The sequence below is a fragment of the Gouania willdenowi genome, chromosome 24, assembly GCF_900634775.1.
Source record: "Gouania willdenowi chromosome 24, fGouWil2.1, whole genome shotgun sequence".
Classification (NCBI taxonomy): domain Eukaryota; kingdom Metazoa; phylum Chordata; class Actinopteri; order Blenniiformes; family Gobiesocidae; genus Gouania; species Gouania willdenowi.
In genome coordinates this window covers 8,778,699-8,799,837 of record NC_041066.1, presented here as the reverse complement: position 1 = coordinate 8,799,837, position 21,139 = coordinate 8,778,699, and the positions used below count along the sequence as shown (strand labels likewise).

Here is a 21,139-nt window from a genome sequence, read left to right as displayed (position 1 = left end):
TTCCTGACATTTTGTCCAATCACAAATGTTGACGTCACTGACTGAGAGGATGTTTGATTTTTATTCCCGCTGCTCCCGACAAGCTAAAAGGCTCTCCACTAAGGAGGACCAAACCTGCCAAAATTCAAATTGAATGAATAAATAAACGTAAACAAATATTTGTATTTTCTTTTTTTTATTGGTCAATCTATATTTAATCTTTGGACTGTATTTAATTTGAACATTTTTTCCACTGAATTTGTATTTATTTGAAATTTTCCTTTTTGTTATTTTTCAACTTTAGTTATTTTTTCTTTTATTTTGGCAGGTTTGGTCCTCCATACTCCACCACCTTATTCTTGCACATCCCAACATGAAAAGCTTCTCCTGAAAATATATGATTAAAAGTGCATTAATAACACAATATTAAAGAAATACATGTTAATGTCAATATGCCCAATAATCATGTATGATATTTATATTATCATTAAATAATATTGCATTAAATTCACAAAAATCTTAACTCCATCAGCATTTGTTTGGATTAAGCCACAGATACTCAACAGATTTTGACAAAATTTTAACCAGATTAACTATACGAGATGGAGAATTCCATTAAAATCTGAAGGGGATCCGGATCAATATACTAATTCTCAGTTTAAAAAATAAAATAAAAAACTTTAACACTCATCATTGGTGAAACTTTAAAAAATTAATATCTCGGTTTGTAATTGACTGATCGTTATTAAATTTGACTAAAAAAATAATGTGATAGAATATAACAGAAATTTTTTTTTAGTCCCTGAACAGGAATAAATCGATAAAAATAAAACACAATGGTGAACAACTTTATTCTCAACCTTAGGTTATATTATTGAGATGAAGTTTAATTTCATTTGAAATAATCCAATCTAATATATTCAAAATTTTTACCAAATAGTTCTCTCATGTATTCAGAGGATAGTGGTGACATGTGACTCCAGTGGTGTAGAAACCTGTGATAACTGAAAGAAAACGGTGCACAAAGCCCCACAACAGTTCTTATGTAAAGATTTTACTCTCCAAAGTTCTTGAATCAAAGCCCATTGATACAAACAGCAAAAAAAAAAAAATCTAATAATTTCAGAACAACAAAACAATTAAAGTCTGAATACAGAAGAAGAAATTACAATTCAATTTTATTTTTTTACAAAGATGAAAGAAACTGAGTCCTCTGCTGTACATATAGTCCAGTGTGAGAGTCGTCTACGTCTCACTTGTTGAAACCATTAATAAAAGTAAATGATTTTTTTTTAAAAGGCTGAGTCAATCATTAATGGAGGCATCAGAACAAACCAAGACACGTAAAGATGGTTGGTGAGAGGCCACTAGTGGGGTGGAGGGGAGTTTGGGAAAGTGTTGATGGAACAAAGTCCTCCTGATTGTGGCAGCAGCAGCAATAAGAAACGTTGATGCTTGAGGCAGTGAAGAGTCCACAGGGTGATATGGCACAGCCAGAATAAAAGTCCATTTCAAAGCACTCGACCCCAGGGAGGAGCTCAAAGCAAACATGAGCTGTAGAACCTCTCATGAAACGTCTGTGGAGAGAAAAATACCAGTCCGTTGTCACGTCAACACATCAGGAAATTAAAATGTGTTCTCAAAACATTTGTCTGAAATGGACAGTGTTAAAATATAAAGTATGATAAAGAGATTCTAGGTCAGGGAAATGTTATTTATTTGAAATCATTTGGAAATATTGTGACTGCTTCTTCTCATGAGCACCACTATAGGGATATTTTTTTAAGACTACGGAATCGCAGAATCGACCAATGAAAACAAAATCCACTGTTGAACGCAGAAATAAACAGAACGTGAAAAAACATGATGAAATCTTAAAGAGTAACTAAACCCCAACACTTTTATCTGCAGAATACAAATGTATTAGGGTATTAAGTAGTGGTGCTGTTGATTGATCCTGGTTCAACTCTCAACATTTTAGTCAAAGTATTTCAGTTTGTCATATTTTGTTATAAAATGTCAGAGTGACTGTCCTCTATGGGTTGAAACCCAGCTATTACAATTGATTTTTGCTATTGGCTGAGAACAAGATCATGTGACTTTTCGGACTATCTTGCATCACCAACCAGCCCCGTTAGCCCCGCCCCTTTTATAAAACCTAGCACCTGTGGTGAGTAGGTTGGATTGAGGGAAGAGTGAATAGAGGTATATTGAGTAGTGAGTATCTAGTTAACAGTTGATCAAAACTTAATAAACCTGCTCAAATTCAGTAAACTGTTTTTATAAATAACTGAAAAGGAGCAGTCAGAATAATCCATATCAGTTAAACTTACATCTACATTTTAATTGTATCTTATACATGGTTTTAAATTTCATTTTTTTTTTTTTTGACACATTTTTTTAATTATTTTTTTCTTTTTATTATAATTTATTTTGTTTCCTTACAGGAGTTAAAAACTAAAACTAATTTTTTTGAAAAAAAATGTATACATACTTCTAACACACACACGTGTATATATATATATATATACACACATACATACGTACATATACATATATACATACATACATATATACATACATACATATATACATATATACATACACATATACACATATATACATACACACATATACATATATACACACATATACATATACATATATACACACATATACATATATACATACACATACACATATACATACATATATATATATATGTGTTGACAAACACCATAAAAATGTACTCACAGCTTGCCGGCTGCTCGCCGAACCTTCGCATCAACTGGTCATGCGTGAATTTGACAAAGGCGTCATACTGCTCTGTTGGAGGAGAGAATAATTCAGGTCACTCGTAAAAAAACACGACTAGGATTTTATCTGTGAGATTAGATTATTTTAGCTTACCTGCAAGCTTCGTGGTCAATATCTCGTCGTACTCCTCTCGAATTTTGTCCTCCCGCTCTTTGAGCAGTCGTTCACAGATCATCCCGACCTGCCTGAGGGAAAATAAAGGCTGCTCCTTCCTGACGGGGGATGATGAGCCAGAGGAGGAGGAGCCTGTGATGTGATGGCAGAGGGCAACACAGTTAATACTGGACACAGGCGTTGAAGAACAAGTGTATCGTGTTACACATTCTCTTCTCTTCAGTGATGTGGGCGTTTTAAAACCTGGCAACGTTACAGCAGCTAATTCCCCAGCGGCGTTACAACATCTCCTCAGTTGAGTTTCAGAAGAAAAGAAAGTGAAAGCATTGGAGGGTGTGACACTGGCAGATTTCCCAGGGATTCTTTGAAAAATGAGTGAAAGTTAAGGTGAAAACTTTCACTTCTCTGTGTTAAAGAAAAGAGCAACATACAGTAGACAAAGCCCCGTCACAGTAAACTATTCATCACTAGGGAGTCATGGATGAAGGCAGGGTTGGGGTCAATTACATTTTTAATTTATCCTTGTTCAATTACAATTATGAAAACCAGCATTTTCCCCAATTACCAATAAATGACAACTATAATTTTTCCCCTGAAAGTCAATTACAATTGTACTAACTTTTATTCATGTAACATTGTGATGATTGTATGCATTTTTTTTTTTTAAATGTATGTGTATATGATGTCGTTTTATCATCTTTACATTTATATTTTAGTGCATTTATTATAATATCTTATGTAAAAGCCCAACTAGGGAATAGGCTTTACACGATCAGGATTTTTGTGTCGATCACTGAGTTAAACAGTTTTTTTTTTTTTTTTGGTACCAACCCAAATTCTTCTGTACTATTGATAAAGATCCACGGAAAATCAAATGGTACCATGTTTTGGGACCTAAACACATCCTTCTGACTGTGAGGGAGTGGGAGAGTTGAAGAATTTTCATGCAGGACATGAACATAAGATTTGTTCTACAGAGTGTTAGAGATGAAGCTGTGGAGGCAGACCACAATGGAACTACATGAAGCCTCCATCAGCGTTAGCATTAGCATTAGGAGCAAATAAATATTTTCCGAATGTGGCATCGCGAAATCTGCTGTTGCTTATAGTCCATATTCACAGGTGCACAGCAGACGTGGGGCGCACACACTCTTTGTACAAAACATCAGTTGCATTCACAGTATTGTTACTCTGTAAAATAGTATTGTCCCTACAAAAGAAAAAATCTATTATATCCTATCTCTAACCCACTAACTCCTAAACCTCACTACCTGTACAAGTGTGAAAATTAACTGACAGGTAGTGGAGAAACTTGATATGAAACACATTTTAATATTTGTTAACTAGATACATATAAGCCATTTAACTAATTGTAAATGACAGTTTTTATTGAATTTCCATGGTAACTACAAAGCTAATTATCTTAACTCAATTACTATTCAAGTGCAATTACAACATCGGCAGATTTTTACAATTACGATTGTAACTATCACTTACGCGATTACAATTATAATTGATAAAACCCTGGATGAAGGTTTAGCGTATTCTTGTTATGTGAATAACATGTTACACATCTGACATTAAAAAAGAAGAATTCATGTTAGCACATCATCAAACGTGTGAGCATGTGTTTACCTGCTATAGCAGATCCACCAGGGATGTTGTGCAGGTCCAGAGGCCAGCAGCCATCTGCGTGCTGGAAACCAGTGTCCAGGTGTCTGCGTTTCTGCAGCCGCTTGTACTCCTGTTTGATGTTGTGCAGGATTTCCTCTGAATAACAACAAACATGACGGATATGGATCATTTTGAGCTTTTCAAAAGGGACAATGTGCATTAATCAAATTTACAGTAAATGTAGCTGACAGCTGTTAAAAGTCACCCTTAAAACAAAATCTATCAACATAAGCACAATAAAACATTCTAAAACAGCATAAAAATATACATACAACTTTATAGAAAGTGTCTATTCGTACGGTAGCTGTACGGACAACCTCTGAGGCTAGTTGTACGTTTACCGAAGCAAAAGTACGTAGCGACTTAGGGTTAGGTTACGCATGAATATGATAATTCATAAATACGTGGAATGTCCGAAACATACAGAAGTAAAAGTACGTAGCAACTTAGAGTTAGGTTACGTATGAATATCATAATACATAAATACGTAGAATGTTTGAAACACACAGAAGTACAAGTACATAGCGTCTTAGTCACTTAAACTCAACTGGCCAAAGAGGGGTGTTACGTATGGATATAATGTCGATATATTGATACGGCTGCCAACTTTATAATTCACCTTCCTAAAAATGTATTAGTTACGGAAACGTATTTCCAGACCTTTTCTACAAAACCGTAATGTGCTTGTGTTTTCGCCGTGTCAGGATGCCCGAGTGGTCTAAGGTGCCTGACTCAAAGATTCTTCCTCCCGCTGCTGTGGGTTCGAATCCCGCTTGCATCATATATATATAGATTTTTTTTTTCTTCATTTTAACATATTTAACACAGAAAATTCCACCTTTAAAAATACATATACAAAAAAACCAAAAACATTTTAGGGTATTTCCTGGGTTAGGGCTAAAAAAAAAAAAAAAAAAAAACAAAAAAAAAAACAGCAGGGTAGCTAAAAAATAAATATGCGCTAAAATAAAACTGACGGAACTTTAAGTCACGTGGTGCACATATTACGTCACCTAAACTGGCCAATGAGGGGCGCTGCGTACGGATAGACAGAAGTCTATTGATACGTTTCCGTATCAATAGACACGGCCTGAAAATGAATCATCTGTAGGAGTGTGCCCAAACAAAGGTATGCAATGCATGCCCCTAGATATTTTCCTTAGCTATCGATGATAGATTGAAAACTCATGTAAAGTCGAAACCAAAAATTGAATACTGTTCAAATGTCATAAATGAATAAAATAACTGGTGAGGGCTTGGACACATGTTACATTGGTTAGGTTTAAGCTAAGATTAGGGCTATAGGTTAAGTTAATGAAATCGACCTGTTTAGACCAATTTTAGTTGCTGTGGCGAAAGGAAGTGTTCCCTAAACAGGATCAGGAGTGACACTGGTTCTAGTGTAAACCATGACTGTAATGTCTAAAATCGCTCCAGGCTGGACTGAGTCAAAGTAAAACCATGTGGTCGCCACCACCCGTGAACCGATTCAATAAGAGTAGCTACACCACACACAAAAGTAAGTAACCATTATCTTAGAGGATGAGCGATGATTTAAGTCCAAATGTGAGTGAATGGTACCTGTGCTGAGTCTGGACGACACTTCTCCAAAAGGCGAAGGCTCCATGCGCAGATACTTCTGCGGCGAAGACACCGGGGACATCACCGGGGCGCAGCGCCGTCTTTTGGGGGACGCCTGGTTCATTAAAGGGTCAAAGTCCAGACTCCTTTTCAGAGTAGCTCCACAAGCCATCACGTTTCAGTGTACTGTATCCACACGAAGGAGAAAAAGTAGAAGCGGCTCGTGTCGAGCGGAAGTCGGCGGCCTGCGATGCTAATTACTGTTAGCTGTCCTGGCGGTGGGATACCGAGCTGAAACAAGTACACACTAGTTATCGCCAACCGACAAATCTAATCAAACTAAGTCTTTCTCGTTGGTTGATAACTGCACCGCGATTTAAAAAAAGAAAAATGTGGCAAACAATCAGGTTAAAGAGATATTTGGAGACGTGAAAGGGCGACAGCGTCAGCGACCATCAACAGCCGGGCTTGCTTTGTCAATGCCCAATACTTTCACAGGCCTGATCTTTTCAGATATTTTCAACCATAGACATGTCATGCGCGTAGACTACGTCACTTCCTACACCCACAATCCTTACGACAGAGCCGCTGGGACGTGATATTTGAATGTAAACTGACCATAATTTGTTGAATATAATAGTACACATTTAAATATATGATAGAAAAAACATAATATTACTACGTTAACAATCAAAAACCAAACAAAAAATGACACAAAAACCAAAATAAATCACAATTCACTAAAAACATAAATTTCTAATTGATTTTAAATTGCAGGGTTTCAACTTTTTTGAATAGCACACGAACTGCCGTAAAATAGGCCGACCGGATGGAGACGCGTTTCGCGCATGCGTTGAAAGGATCCGAAACGATCAGGCCTGTGAAAGGATTGGGCACTGACATGCTTTTCTCTGCTCTGTGGCGTTGACCGGGTTATTATTGCGCATGCGTTGATAAGAACAGCTCGCCGGTACTTGTAGTTTTATTAACCCGTGATGCACAGTCTTTCTTTTAGCTAAAAACTACATTTCCCAGAAACGTTTATTATTTTTCAAATCTCTTGTCGGTGACAAAACAAATAAAGAAAGTTTTGGGGGTTTTTTCAAAGACGTTTAAGAAAATAAAATCGTATAAGCGTTTAAGATCGTTAGATAATATACATTGTCATTTGTAATACATAATAATAATGTTCTTTTCAATTATACAAAAAAAAAAAAAAAGTATAATGAGTACGTAGTCACTGCTGGAAACGAGTCTCTTTTACAGCTTCACTTTACTTATGTGCTCTAGCCTCTTTCATTTTGTAATTGAGTTAAAAATAAAGATAATGATAAATTTAAAACACAACAAAAAAATTTTTTGTCTTGAATTCTAAAAAACATTTTAAAAAATCCCTTCAGGCGCACTAAGTGTATGGGTCAAGGTGTGAGGATGGACACATTCAGCTGTGTTTCTTTTAAATCTGACTTGAATTTACAGCTCCTATCAAATGTTCGAAGTGATTTGTTCTCACTTTAAAGCGGTTGTTTTGCAAGAAGTCAGACAAAATTATAATCACACTCACATGCAACAATGGGCTGTACTCTTTTATGTTGTGTTGCACTTCTGGATTGTTGGTTGTATAAATCTGCGTGTTGAAGACTTTTTCGTCATGTAATGTGTACAAAATTTTATTATATTGTCTGTACGCATCGTTTCAAATTGATTGAATATGATTTTTCAGATTGAGCATTATTCCACCACAGGAAACAAATCACGAGCTCTAAAATAATATTTGAATCTCCCAACATGAGAGAAACATGAATTTTAAGACTGATTTTAGAAATGTCTAATAGGATCTAAATGATGGTTTGTTTGAAGGTTTAAAGTATGATCAAGTGAGTAAAGCAGATGTTGCTGTCACTCAATCCACTTGCAGCCATTTGCATTGGAATTTCAGGGTTTAACAAACAGAAGTCATTGGAACAAACATTTAATCCCAGATGAAGATTAAATCTCATGGTCCACCAAGGCTGGGTTGGACCATGATCTTCCACAAGAGGGCACTGTGACATCATTGGTCCAATGGTTTCCAGCAGCTCAGTGCTCTGCTTTACTCCTTTTGGAAGTAAAACATGTCACCACTTATTGTTTCCCACCATTCATCATTCAAAATACTTCAAACAAAATGACCACCAGCTGCGACTTTATTCAAAAGTTTGAAAACAGCAACACTCAAAACACTGGACTGGTTGTGATTCTTAAGTCATAGATTTCTCATTAAGCCATCAATGTACAGAAGCCACTTGACAGTTGACATTTTGATCTTCAATACTCAATAATACAAGAGGCAGAAAAGCATTTTTACATCAAGTATAATGTCTACAGAGCATTTGTGCTGTGAGAAAATATCTAGATTTTAAGTACCACGCCATCTATTAAGAAATATGACAACTTCTCAATATCAGGTGCCAGAATGCGTACACACACACCGCCATTAATGACCAGCCACTGAAATGTTCTCTGTTTCTGTTTCCTATTACGTAAATTTAACATTAGACACTTTTTTTAAGAATAGTTACGTCAAAACTACTTAACTAGCCCTGTGCATGGTTTGCTTTGTGTTTTTTTATACCAAAAATGACACCCTGCTAGCACTAAAACAGCTCACTGCAAAGATCAAAAGGCTCAGGGATGGAAATATTTCACTATGTCACAAGCTATCACACACATAAAAGGCCAGTAAAGTCATACATTGAATGAAACCAGGTAAGTTTTTAAAGGAGTGACCAGCACTCTGTGTCGACTCTGCAGCCAGCTTTTAAGCAGCTGAGCTTTGATTTGAAGCTTGGTGTTTATTGTAGTCTTGGCTGCAGTCTGAACACTTTTATTTTTGAAAGAACACTGTACATTTGTTAGGTACACAATCAAACAAAGACACATCACTGTAAAGAAATGGACACAGCAACAATCTCTTGGATCCATTGGAGTTGTTCTTCTTCTTCTGTGCTTTCTTGCATCACTTCCTATTTCTTCACACGCTTGCCACTCACTGAGTGTTGTCAGAAGTACAAAAATGACTAGTTCGATGACAGCTATAAAAACAATTAGAGCCACTTAGATTTCTATTTTCTCATAGAAATATCGAAATGCAACATTTACATGAAGCCTGTTAAAATTAAAGGCGCACAGACTTGTTTTTTTTTTTTGTTTTCCTTTAAATGGTGCAACACACATGTTAAGAGTTTAAATGACACTGATAAACGTCTGTAATCAAAAATGTCAGTAGCCCCTTATCCCGTAAATGAAGATACAGTTTTCAAAACCTGAATTCACAGTACAAAAATATAAAATGCCATCGCCAGTTGGATTTGATGAAGTCTGATCTAAACCACAGACTTAAGATAGACTCCAAAGGTCCCTTTCTGTCACCGCACAAAACCATTTGGCACTTTGGGACATCGTGTTCTCACAAATGTAAAAAAATATGCAGCCGCTGAAGCGTCAGTGTGAGGGTGGAAATCATCACTATTCTCTGGAATAACTAACTCTTGCTCTTTCTGGCGGATGGTTGGATGACATTTACAGCCCCCCCTCCCCCTCCCCTCCGACAGCTAATTAGACAGCCTCTGCTGAAGTTTCAGTTGACACAGACATTGTAACTTTGGCTATTTTCACAGTGGTCTTCACACAGCTTTCGGCAGCTCTGTTGGCAGAAATGTTGGCATTTCTGTTCTGGCAGTCTGACTCCAGACTGTTGTCCAGCTGCTGTGCGCTGCCCTTGCAGGCATGGCAGGAGCTGAGGAAAGCATGTCGTAAGTCTTTGCTCCTCAAGGCGTAGATAATGGGGTTCACGGTGGAGTTGAGAAGGCAGAGCATGCTGCAGAAAGCAAAAACCGTCTTAATGTCATCTTCCATCTTCCAGAAGAGGTCGTAGACCATGATGGCGAGCACTGGGCCCCAGCAGATGACCAGCACCGCCAGGATGAGCACCAGGGTCTTGGCCAGACGGATGTCCATGCGTGCCTGTTCGGGGCGAGTGGTTTGCACTTTAGTCCCATCTGCTGAATACACAACAAGGCTTTTCTGGGAGGCACGGCTCAGCATGCGCACGGCGTGGTGGTGAGCCTTCCACAGGATGTAGATGTAGGCGTATATAATGAAAAGAACCAGCACACTGGTTACACCGATCCAGAACATCAGGTAGTTTTTATCAATGAGGGGGAATATGTTGGAGCAAACAGAGTTGAGGCGTTTGCAGTTCCACCCCAGCAGAGGCAACACTGCGATCACAATGGAGATGGTCCACATCATACAAAAGGCAATGACGGCCTTGGTTCGTGTCACTATACGTCTGTAGGCAAGAGGCCGGTGAATGGAGATGTAGCGATCAATAGCTGTGAGAAAAAGACTCCCAACTGATGCTGTGAAAGAAGCCGTGACTCCACCCAGTTTGAAGAGGAAAACATTGGGACTGTCCTTCCTGTGGAAAACGTGGAAGTCCAAGAAGCTGTAGACAAAGATGACGCTGCCCAGTAGGTCCGCCACAGCCAGGCTCCCAATGAAGTGATAAGATGGTCGACAACGGAGGGAGCGCGACTGCAGGATGACGCACAGCACCACCAGGTTCTCCATCACCGTGAAGGTCCCCAGAGTGAGAGACATGACGGCCACAGCCAGCTGCTGACTAGGGGTCAGGATCATGAAACACTCCATGTCCATGAAGTTCTCCCCACATTGTATATTATTGGTCTCATCCCTAATTGTGCTTTTGTTGCCAAACAAGTCTGTGGCATTAGTGGGAAAGAAGGGAATGTTTTTGAAGATGATTTCTTCATCAGCAGGTATATTGTTTGGGAAAGAGTTGCTGCGGAAAGCAGATAAAGGCTTCTGCATGGAGAAGCCTCCCTTGAGGTCTACATTATTGAGAGGGTCGTCATAGTTGGCATCGTTGGAGCCCAGATACTGTAGACCTGACGTGATAGTCCGGAAGGTGGTGTCCGCCACACCGTCCAGCACAGATTTCATGGCTGTGTCTGAGGAGGAGCGCTGCACAGTGAGAGCTCTGGAACTCCTACAAACCAACAACAGACATTTCTCAGAATTCTGACCACAACAAATGTATAAATCATTGTGTGGTAAATGTTTGTGAAACTATACTAATTTCTTTACATTCCAGCATTGTCTACATAATTGAAATACATATGTTTCTAGATGATTCAGTTCACTTTGCACATTTTTTCCCTTATTTTGAGGATAGTGCATTAACCGCACCTGCTTTCTGGGAGTGGGTGTAGATCCTTTAATGCCTCTCAGTCTTTTAGCATTGCTCTATTTGTGTGCACAAATATTTACAAAGTACAAGAAACTATACCATTAAAAAAGAAAAAAAAAAAGAAATTACCTTATAAATGTGATAATTTTCCTGCAGCATTCTTTATCATCCAGATTAATCATTAACCACAAGTGGAGAGGTTGTCATACCATGGTATTTGTTAAGAGTTATTATGAAATTCAGGGTTCCTGCTGCTCAGGAGACATTTCTAGCTATAAATTGAATTTGCCAAAATTGTAATTCTAGCTTCAGCTAACATGATAAATTAGAATAAAAAAGAGAACAAGTGATTTTCTTTACCTTACATAATTTCCCCAAGTGCGCAGATTCGCCCTTTATCTCCGTGCGTAAATCCCAGTCAGAAGCGCATCAAACCAACTCAGATCTTACCCAAAGGAGGAAAAATAACCATCATGCATGCCTTTCAGTGGAATCCTCACCTCGATTGTAAAGTTCCTGGTCAGATTGTCTGTGTGTAACATCAGTGTGTCTCAGATGTCGGCAGGTTCTCCCGCTCTTGGAACGCGCTCTGACTCCGTGCGCACAGGCTGCTGCGCCTCCAGAGTCTCTCTCCAGTCTGCGTCTCCGCGTCTTCACACTTATGAAGCATCGTCCTACAAGCCTCATCACGTGTTCTCGCTGTGTTTCATCTGCCCTGCCCACGAAGCACCAAGAGCCAAGCACAAGGAACAAAGGAGAGCGCGGGCAGACGGATAGACACGCATCAAAAGCGATGGATTTGAATTCCCAACGCGTCTGTTTGGACTCCACCAGCATAAATAAAGCACAAAACAATCCGGATGGAAGTGATGGTTACCTCCTAAATGTAACTGCACATAGAGAACATTCAAATCCAAGGGCAGAAGATGCACTTTATTGAAAGGCAGAGCACGACAATGCTGCGTTAAGTATTTTAATTTTTTTTTTAAAAAAAAAACACATACAATCCCAAAGCACAAAAAGAAAGCACCATTTAAATCTTCCATACTGAAAAGCTACAATTTTTTAGTCAAAAATAACAATAAACAAATTTTACAGAAAGCATAGGCTTTTTTAGTTAAATAAATATATAGATATATATAAAAAAATTTTTTTAAAAAAAACCACTAATCATCTGAAGCATTCTTTTTTTGATATTATTGCAAAAGTCCTGGTTTTGAATCCTCATAGTAATACTTTTACACAAAAGGTGAAAAGAAAACACAAAATCAATTTATGAATCTCGGTAATCACAACTTCCTGCCAATTACAGTAAAGACAAACAAAATAAGCCCAATAGCAAGAGTGATATTTATTTTGTACACAAAGGACCACGGGCAGCACAGTTTAGGCCCGTGGTTCTCAACCTGGGTTCGTTCAGTTTCAGGGGTTCAGCAGGGGTCAAGACACAGTAAAATGTGTTCCACAAAATAAATGTCCATGATAAACTAGTTTATTAAAAAGATTACGATAACAATGCATTTTAATTTGAAAATCTAAAGTGTTTTAAAGAAAACAAAAAAATCGTAATTCCAATGTGTTTGAGTCTGATTAAAATATGTTTTGATGAATGATATCAGTGAATGCACTGATGAAGCTTGCGGGGTTCAGTATCTCCAGTAGTGTCAAAATCCACTGCTTCAGGACTTCTGTCTCACAACGAGAGGTGCTGAGGGCATGGGTTTGACTCCTGAGTGGGCCACCTGGACCCCTAATGAAGTATGCATGTTCTCCCCCAATGCTTGCTCAAGTTTTTTGGGTACTGCTGCTTCTTCCCAAAGCCCTAAAACCTGTGAAGTTGTTCATTATTCCTGTGGGAGTGAATGGGTGAATAAGTGTGATTGTTTGTCTCTATTTGTTATTCCAGTGACAGACTTGCAAGTTCAAAAGATGAACGGAAAAAACCCCCCAAAATGTAACGAGGCTGCAGGGCTTATGCATCATGCATTCATTAAGAAACAGCTTTGCTTATCATTCTATATTGTTTAATTCCGTTTTGGCAATTCCTTGTATTATTCATTTTCCGTCCAAGAGACTCCAATTCAACTTCATGTGTTTTGAGTGTGAGACTGTGGAGAGAACATGCAAACATCACGTAGAAAGGTCCAAGGTCTCCACCCCTGAAGAACTGTGTTAACCACTGTGTTAACCACTGTTCAATTCAATTCAACTTTATTCATATAGCACTAATTACAACAATAATCATACCGTAGCACTCATCAGAAAAGATCAAATTCGTAAGAAAAAAAAACAACACATCCACATGAACATGCATCAGCTATCAGCGGAGAGAAGACATTTCCAGTAGAACCAGGCTCAGAGGTGGCAGCCATCTGCTTTGACTGGTTGGGGTTAGTGGACAGAAAGAGAAGAACAGAACAGCATAGAGAGAGATAGAACATCAGAGTGTCCCAGACTAGTAGAGCCGTGAACCACAGATCAGGAACTGCCAGTTCCAGTGTAAAGACACCTGAAACAGAGAAGAGAGAGAATGACGAGGAGAAGGCACAGACTGCAGAAAAACATGATACAAGAATACAGTGGAATAAGAATGAGTGCAGGGTGGACATCAGTGTACATGGTATGTAAGCATTGTGATGGGTATAAACAGGGGTCTGAAGTGGGAGATTAACTACAATCCCGTCATGACTGTGTCTGCCTGGACAGCACCTGTTGGAGGACCATGTGTAGAGGGAATGCACCTGAATTGAAAGGGTCAGGTGCGGGAGATGAAGCCACATCTTTACCCAGAGGTTCCAAACCTTTTTTGGGTCGTGACCCCATTTTGATATCATACATTTGTGGCGACCCCAGGGAGATTTTTTCTTCTAGAATATAGTTTTTGATCATGTTTAAGCCACAAAGTGACAATATATTTTTATTCTGCATTTTATTTCATCTTCATTTATATTTGAGAACGTTTAAGTATAGCATACAGTTGTTATATTTATGATCTATTTATTATTTATGATATTTATTGTGTGATGTCTTAAATTTGAAAAAAAAATAATGTTTTTTTTTTTTTTTTTTTTTAATAATTTCTAGACATTTCAGGCGACCCCACATGGGGCCACGACCCGAAGGTTGAAAAACTCTGCTTCAACCACATTACCCGCATCCATGTCCTTCCACCAGTGGTGGTTTAAATGAAATGCTGTTGTTCTACTATATCATTTGATTTTGTAATCCCTATTTTTTGCTTTAGGGCTTTGTTTCTAGTGGTTAGGTTTATGCTTTTATACGACATATGCTACACACAATAATGCACCTATACCTCAGTGTTGATTGTTCATTTTAACCTTTTCCATCCCAAGTCTTCCAGTAATTAAAGGCTGACGCTAACAACCAGCTAACCTGAGCAGGAAGCTTCCTCTGCAGCAGCTCTCTTTATGGGTGCATTATTTTTTATAGGACTCGATTTCTTGAAAGCTTGAAGCAGCACACTTATAGCTCCTTGGCATTTCTGAAGGACACAGCACTGGGTTTTCACATTTACATGAAGGACGACCAGCAGCCGCTATCTGTTCCTCTATGAAACCAGCACAAAGGCAGCGTGATGTAAACCTTCCTGCGTGCAAAGTAATTGGCTTTCTTTAAGGCACGCTAAGACACACCACACCATAAACGCACAACACATCCTTTATAAAACATATGCAAGCATGCTGTTGGAAACACTGCATTAAATTAAGCCTTCTCACTTCATCTGCTGCTTATGGTCACCCAGCGACTGGGACGTGGCGCTTCAGGCAGCAGCGCCATACGCAGGAGCCAAACTCCCTTGTGTACAGTGACAGATTTCTCCAACATGCTAACCTGTGAGCTAGCAATGGACGTGTTTCAAACAAAGCTTCACCGCATGTCATTCAGTTGTGCTACATTCATATTTTGTTGTGTAACTGGTTTTAAAGTTCATGGATCAGAAGAAAAGCGAAATAAATCACAATCAGGATGGAATGTGTATCGCTAAATGTTATAGTTTTTGTGCGTTTGTGGTCCTTTAGAGAAGAATCATAGACCACAAAATACCCACTGATCATTATTATCAGCAACATTGATTCCTGGAAAAGTCACCTAAGGTTTAATATTTATTCCTCTATATCACCCATAACCCCTGAGATCACATTTAAATACTTACACTTGTGTATTTGAAAGGTATTAAGATTGTAGAGGTAACTATGCTCAAAACATCAACATACAGTAATTGTTGATGATAAATAGCAATTATATAAATAAGGATACGTATGGGTTACAGTTGAGCTAAAAGACAAGGGTTTAAACCAGAGGTGTACGTGGACTCCAGGTACGTGACTTGTACTCGAGTCACAAGTTTGATGACTTTAAACTCAACTTGACCAAATCAAGAAGGACTTGCACCTCATAACTTAACTCAGACTTGAGCCTGTCGACTCGGGAAGACTTGACTTCCAGTTCCTACCCTTCCATGACAAAATGTTTTATGAAATGCAATTATTATTATTAATGAGCAATGCGTCTGCTCAAACCCGTGTGGGACGGCACTCTGCCATATGAAGAAAAACAGGACTTTGATTGACAGGTCCACCTGTAAATAAACTGACAGCCAAACAGGAAGCAGCTGAAAACATCAAGCTGGGCTGAGACGAGTGCGCACTAGCAGAGAAAATCCTTCCGAGAGAGATCATCCTTTGAATTTAAAGATTATACTGTGATTATTTATTGATTTGGAAAATTATAATGTACCTGGTTCTATTTCCCAGTATGATTATGGTTTGATTGGTTAACAAAGGAAATGTGAACATTTTAAAATCTAAAAAAAAAAATGCTGAATTGATTTGTTTATAAAAGCATTATGTCAGATTATGTCACTAATATTTGACAAATATGTACGCTGTTCAAGTAATTAATTGTTTATATCAGTTGAATAAACTTGCTCTGTAAAATGGGACTAGCTGTGATACATTAGTACTCATGAATTGACTTTAGTGACTTGACTTGAGGAGCAGTAACTTTTTCCCACCTTATACATCAGTTGTGGACTTTAAATGTTTTTCTCCACTGTTTGTAGGTTCTTTTCTTTTCTATAATATGTATTTTAGGGAAATGCTGCATTATTTTTCATTGAACAAAGTGTTAAACAACACAATTACAGCTCAGAGTGATGGTTGACACAAGCCACTGCCACATACGAACAACTAGGACCAAGTCCGCACATGTACTAAATGTTATAATGGGAGAAAATGTGACAATTCTCAACACGGAAATGTCCCCATGTCCATTTAAAGCAGCCCTCAGGGTGCTATTGTTTTGTAGCCGTTATGCTGCCCCTGGTTGTTTTGAAGAAATGAAAAATATAACAATTATTGTACAATTCTATGTTTTTGTTGTTTGCACATCCAGTAGTGGCCAGGATTCTCATTTCCCTTTTTGGTGCACAGCTGTTTTTAATGAGTCTAAACTTTAACCAGTGAGTTTGTGAGGCTGTGATTGGCTGTATCTGTGCCATCTCATATGCATTTTTGGAAGACGATGTGTGCTGTTTGTCATAGAAATAATTAAAAAAAAAGTGCTGATGATGAATGAAGAACTTACACTGGCCTGCCTGGAGATTTGGGAACAGATTTTTTTCTTTAATCTTCTGGGTGTCATTGAAAAAAATGGGAGCACATTGATTATGAATGAGAGGTTCAATGTTTTTCGTGTATGATGGATCAATATAATTGCATGGCTATTAGTCTTCTTGTCCTTCTCGCCCCCTGAATACACACACAAGCTTTGTTAGGCTTTGAAAAGAGAACGTTGTTCAGTAGTTAAACCAGTGGACCCCATTTTTATATTCCAAATATCCGGCAACTCCAGACACTTTTTCTCTTAAGCTATTTTTCATATTTGTTATAATGTGTCACAAATACAGAGTGAGGATTAGTGCACAAACTGACAATATGGACAAACTCAGGGTCACAACCCCAAGGTTGAAAAATAATTAAACCGTTTAGTCGTCCGTCCATCCATCCGTATCCATCTATCATCAATCAACAAATTATGACTTTAAAGGGATCGTCCACTGTTTTTACAAATGTGGCCTAAAACCCTTGAAATATGCTTATTAGAATATGTATGCCTAACAAAACAAAACATTATTTTGCACCATATTCGTTTTATTAACTTTTGAAAATGGGACTGCTTTACCATTTGAGAGCCTGTGCGCCGCCATGTTGAAATGATGTCACTGATGACTCAAATTGTCCCTTTTAGTCCATTGAGTTCTATAGGAGTGAAGCATTCAGGATCATTTAGTAGCTTTTTCAGTCAAAATGACATCTTGTGCTGCTTTGAGTTGCTCTAAAAGTTAAAAAACGTGATGAAAACCCCTTTTTTGTACCAAAATTTGATAGACAAACTCCATGACCTGAAAATATCTGTGACCGCAGGGGGCGACAGTTCCATCTCTGCTGTTTCGTAGACGCCATGAAGAAGAGAAGAAGAGCAAAAGATCTGAATAATTCAACCACACCTTCAACCACAATAATAATAATAATACATCAATTTTATATGGCGCTTTATCATAGACACTCAAAGTCGCTTTACAGAATCAAGGCATTATTCTTTCACTCCACACTTAGTGGTGGTAAGCTACTATTGTAGCCACAGCTGCCCTATGGCAGACTGACATTTCTGACAAGAACGCCGGTTCTTTGCAGCAGTCAGATTCAACTCAACTTGGGTCGGCATTAATGAGCAACAGTGGATCCTGGTTGCCTGTATTTACATACACCCAGGGCGCTTCTTCTCTTCTTCATGCCATCTATGAAACAGCAGAGTTGGAACTGTCACGCTCTGCGGTCACAGATTTTTTTGGGTCACGGATTTTATTTATCAAATTTTGGTTGCTGTATCAATATACTGACATTCTATTCGTACACAGCGCCCCCATTTGGTCAGTTTAGGTCGTGTGACTAAATCTTACCCTAAACCAAACTCTAACCCTAAAAATTGTTGCAATATTGGGTTATCATCTAACCCAAACCCTAACCCTAGATGCTACGTACAGTATGTGTATTTCGGTAACCATACCAATAACATCGGGGGTTGTCCGTACGGCAACCGTACAAATAGACACTTTCTTATGTAAACAGACCTATAGTCACAATAACAGTGAGAAGAGGGAGATGAGTGGAGGCTGAAGCAGTGATGGAGACAAAGGGAGATGTGCAGCTGAGAAAGGGAAGAGATGGAGTGAAGATACGCTTCAGAGAGTAAGTGTAAAAGGTTGGAAGGTCAAAGTGAGGCATGTCTTGTGGAGGAGGAGAAAAGGAGGATGCTGCTTTGTCCTCCACTTTTCTGCCTTCATCACATATTTTCTTTGACGTGCAGCACCTTTTCCTTTACTTGTTCTTTCCATTTTTCACCCGATTTGAGTCGATTTTTCACATTTTCTTCTTTCATTTTCTGTTGCAAATGAATTAATTCCTTTGTTCTGTTTCTTATTACATTTTTACAATTTCTTTTTTTTTTTATGTCTCAGTTTGTCCTCAGGTTCTCCTTTGTCAAACTCTCTGCTCGAGTCACTACTTTCTGAGTCCAGAGAGTTCATTGTTCAGCTTGTTTACATCCTGCTGACATTCACGGGACTTGTGCTGAATCCTAAAGTGAGTCTCACTCTGAATCTGATTTTATTATGTTGGTCCCAAGAAGCCGTCTAACCTCAGGGTGGACAGAAACATGCCCTGCCTGTTTATGACAGTGAGAATGGATCCAGGTCAAGTAGAAGTACCAACTTTTCTTCCAATACTGTGCTGTAATGAGGTCGAACATGACCAGGATTACTGTAAAGCTGCAGGGTAACAATCAGATCTACTGTAGGTGTGTTACCTCTAGAATAAAACAGGCGACAAACTGCCACATAAGCATTAAAAAGACTTTGTTCAGTCTGACATTTTTCTATCTTTCCGAGATGCTGAATCGGATCTTTGCTTTATAAATGAGGGCATCATCCTTACAGGAGCTGAAATCCTCACATTTTTCCATTTTTTCCTGTTTCTGAAGCCTAAACTTTGCAAACACCAGCTTGTAGTCCTGACTGCGAAGCAATCAATAAAGTAAAGTAAGGAAGCATAACTGATATCCATCAGAACGTATAAAGACAACTAAACTAGAGAGATAACTAATTATATACACAAATACAGTATGAAAATTAGGGGTGTCCCAATCCAATATTGATATCGAATATTGGTCCGATATCAGCCAGAAAACGAATATCGGATTTTATCGGACTGCATCTAAAATCTCCAATATATATTATATTATATTTATTAAATTGTAGAATACTGTAGATATTATGTTGAAGGTTAAAATGTATGTAACCAATTGGTTAATAATAAATGGGTCAGTTTTTCTCACACCTACTGTTGCTGAATATTGTTCTCTGTTTGAGTGACATCACTTGATCAAACCTTTTCTAACATTCCACACAACAAAATAAGTAATAAAAGTAGGTATGATTTGTGCTGATATTGTATCGGATCGATATCGGTATTGATCAATACTCAAGGCTGCAATATCGAAATTGTATCGGAAGTCAAAAAGTTGTACTGAGACATCCCTAAAGAAAATAGAAGAAATACATGACATTAAAAGAGGAGGACACTGCACATCAGGCAAACCGTCATAAAATGTAGTGCCTAAAACCTTTAGATATTATAATAAAGCACTCATCTACATTTTGACATGAGTGTGTGTGTGTGTGTGTGTGTGTGAGTCCAAAAGAGTTATTTTCGACACAATATTTTGTCAATGTCGGCCAATGTACGTGCTCAATTCCCTGGAAGCAAAGGGAAGAGATCAGGTGGGAAAGAGCATTAAAATGTCATTAAAGCACCATGTCACAGGGGCATTTGAGTACATAGATCACATTTTTGGTGTTAAATGTGATAAAACCTCTCACTGGGTAACTTTTTCCAGATCTGGGATGTTTAAACTCCAACTAGTTTTAAGTGTTATTGCAATGGGCACAATTGCCACATGGATAATTAAGATTCCTCAAAGGTGCCAAGACAGATCTGATTTGGAGCACTATGTACAGTATATACTATCCTGTTACAGAGGTTAGGGCCCCGTCTGTACACAAAGTGGTGGGTCTTTGAATTTATTGCTGAGTGAAGGATCATTCGAAATTAAATGCCAGTATTTCATGATGGTATTTTTTAATCATATATGTTTTTGGAGAATACTCATATCATTGGTTAAAATGCTTCAGTTTCAACATTTAAATCAGAATATTTCATACAGTTAAATTAAGAGTTTTTGGAATGCTTCACCCAAGACCAAATCTGACCTCTTCACACAGTTTACCAGTGTGGTACGAACAATCCAATCAGCACGAGAGGTCGATTGAGGCTGAATAAACAAACCCGTGTTTTACATTCCAGCTTTGATCCCAGTCTCGTTTCTTACAGCAACTCTCATGACCCGACTCTTGAAATTACTGCTTTCCTTTAGAAACACAAAGGCTCAGTTACTCCTGCGTTTTCTAAATAGGCTAAAGCAGTGATTAAGGTTATCACATGAGTCGACGCTTGTAAAAAAAATAAATAAAATAGGCCACATGTATCGCAACCTGCTACTTTTGTGTATTCGATAGTAAGCAGTTTTAAAATATTCCTCGTGTGACATTTTGCTGTTTTTCCGCGTTCGAAAACAACGAGA

The 21,139-nt window shown here is 38.2% G+C and overlaps 2 protein-coding genes across 4 annotated transcripts; both read right to left on the bottom strand.

Moving 5' to 3' along the window:
- Nucleotides 1-1,138: 1,138 nt before the first annotated feature.
- Nucleotides 1,139-6,703, bottom strand: akirin2 (akirin 2). Its single transcript, XM_028439536.1, has 5 exons — nt 6,166-6,703; nt 4,546-4,680; nt 2,890-3,042; nt 2,734-2,805; nt 1,139-1,556 (listed from the first exon to the last, which is right to left on the bottom strand). Exons 1-5 carry the CDS (start codon nt 6,335-6,337, stop codon nt 1,546-1,548), a joined length of 543 nt encoding a protein of 180 aa, XP_028295337.1. The 5' UTR covers nt 6,338-6,703; the 3' UTR covers nt 1,139-1,545.
- Nucleotides 6,704-8,337: 1,634 nt separating this feature from the next.
- Nucleotides 8,338-12,142, bottom strand: cnr1 (cannabinoid receptor 1). 3 transcript variants are annotated; one of them, XM_028440086.1, is made up of 2 exons: nt 11,785-12,142; nt 8,338-11,218 (listed from the first exon to the last, which is right to left on the bottom strand). In XM_028440086.1, coding segments are annotated over exons 1-2 (1,458 nt in total). In that variant the 5' UTR covers nt 11,787-12,142; the 3' UTR covers nt 8,338-9,762. The 3 variants fall into 3 exon arrangements, with proteins under 3 accessions (XP_028295887.1, XP_028295888.1, XP_028295889.1); XM_028440087.1 differs by having other exon boundaries at nt 11,780-12,140; XM_028440088.1 differs by having other exon boundaries at nt 11,920-12,139.
- Nucleotides 12,143-21,139: the final 8,997 nt, after the last annotated feature.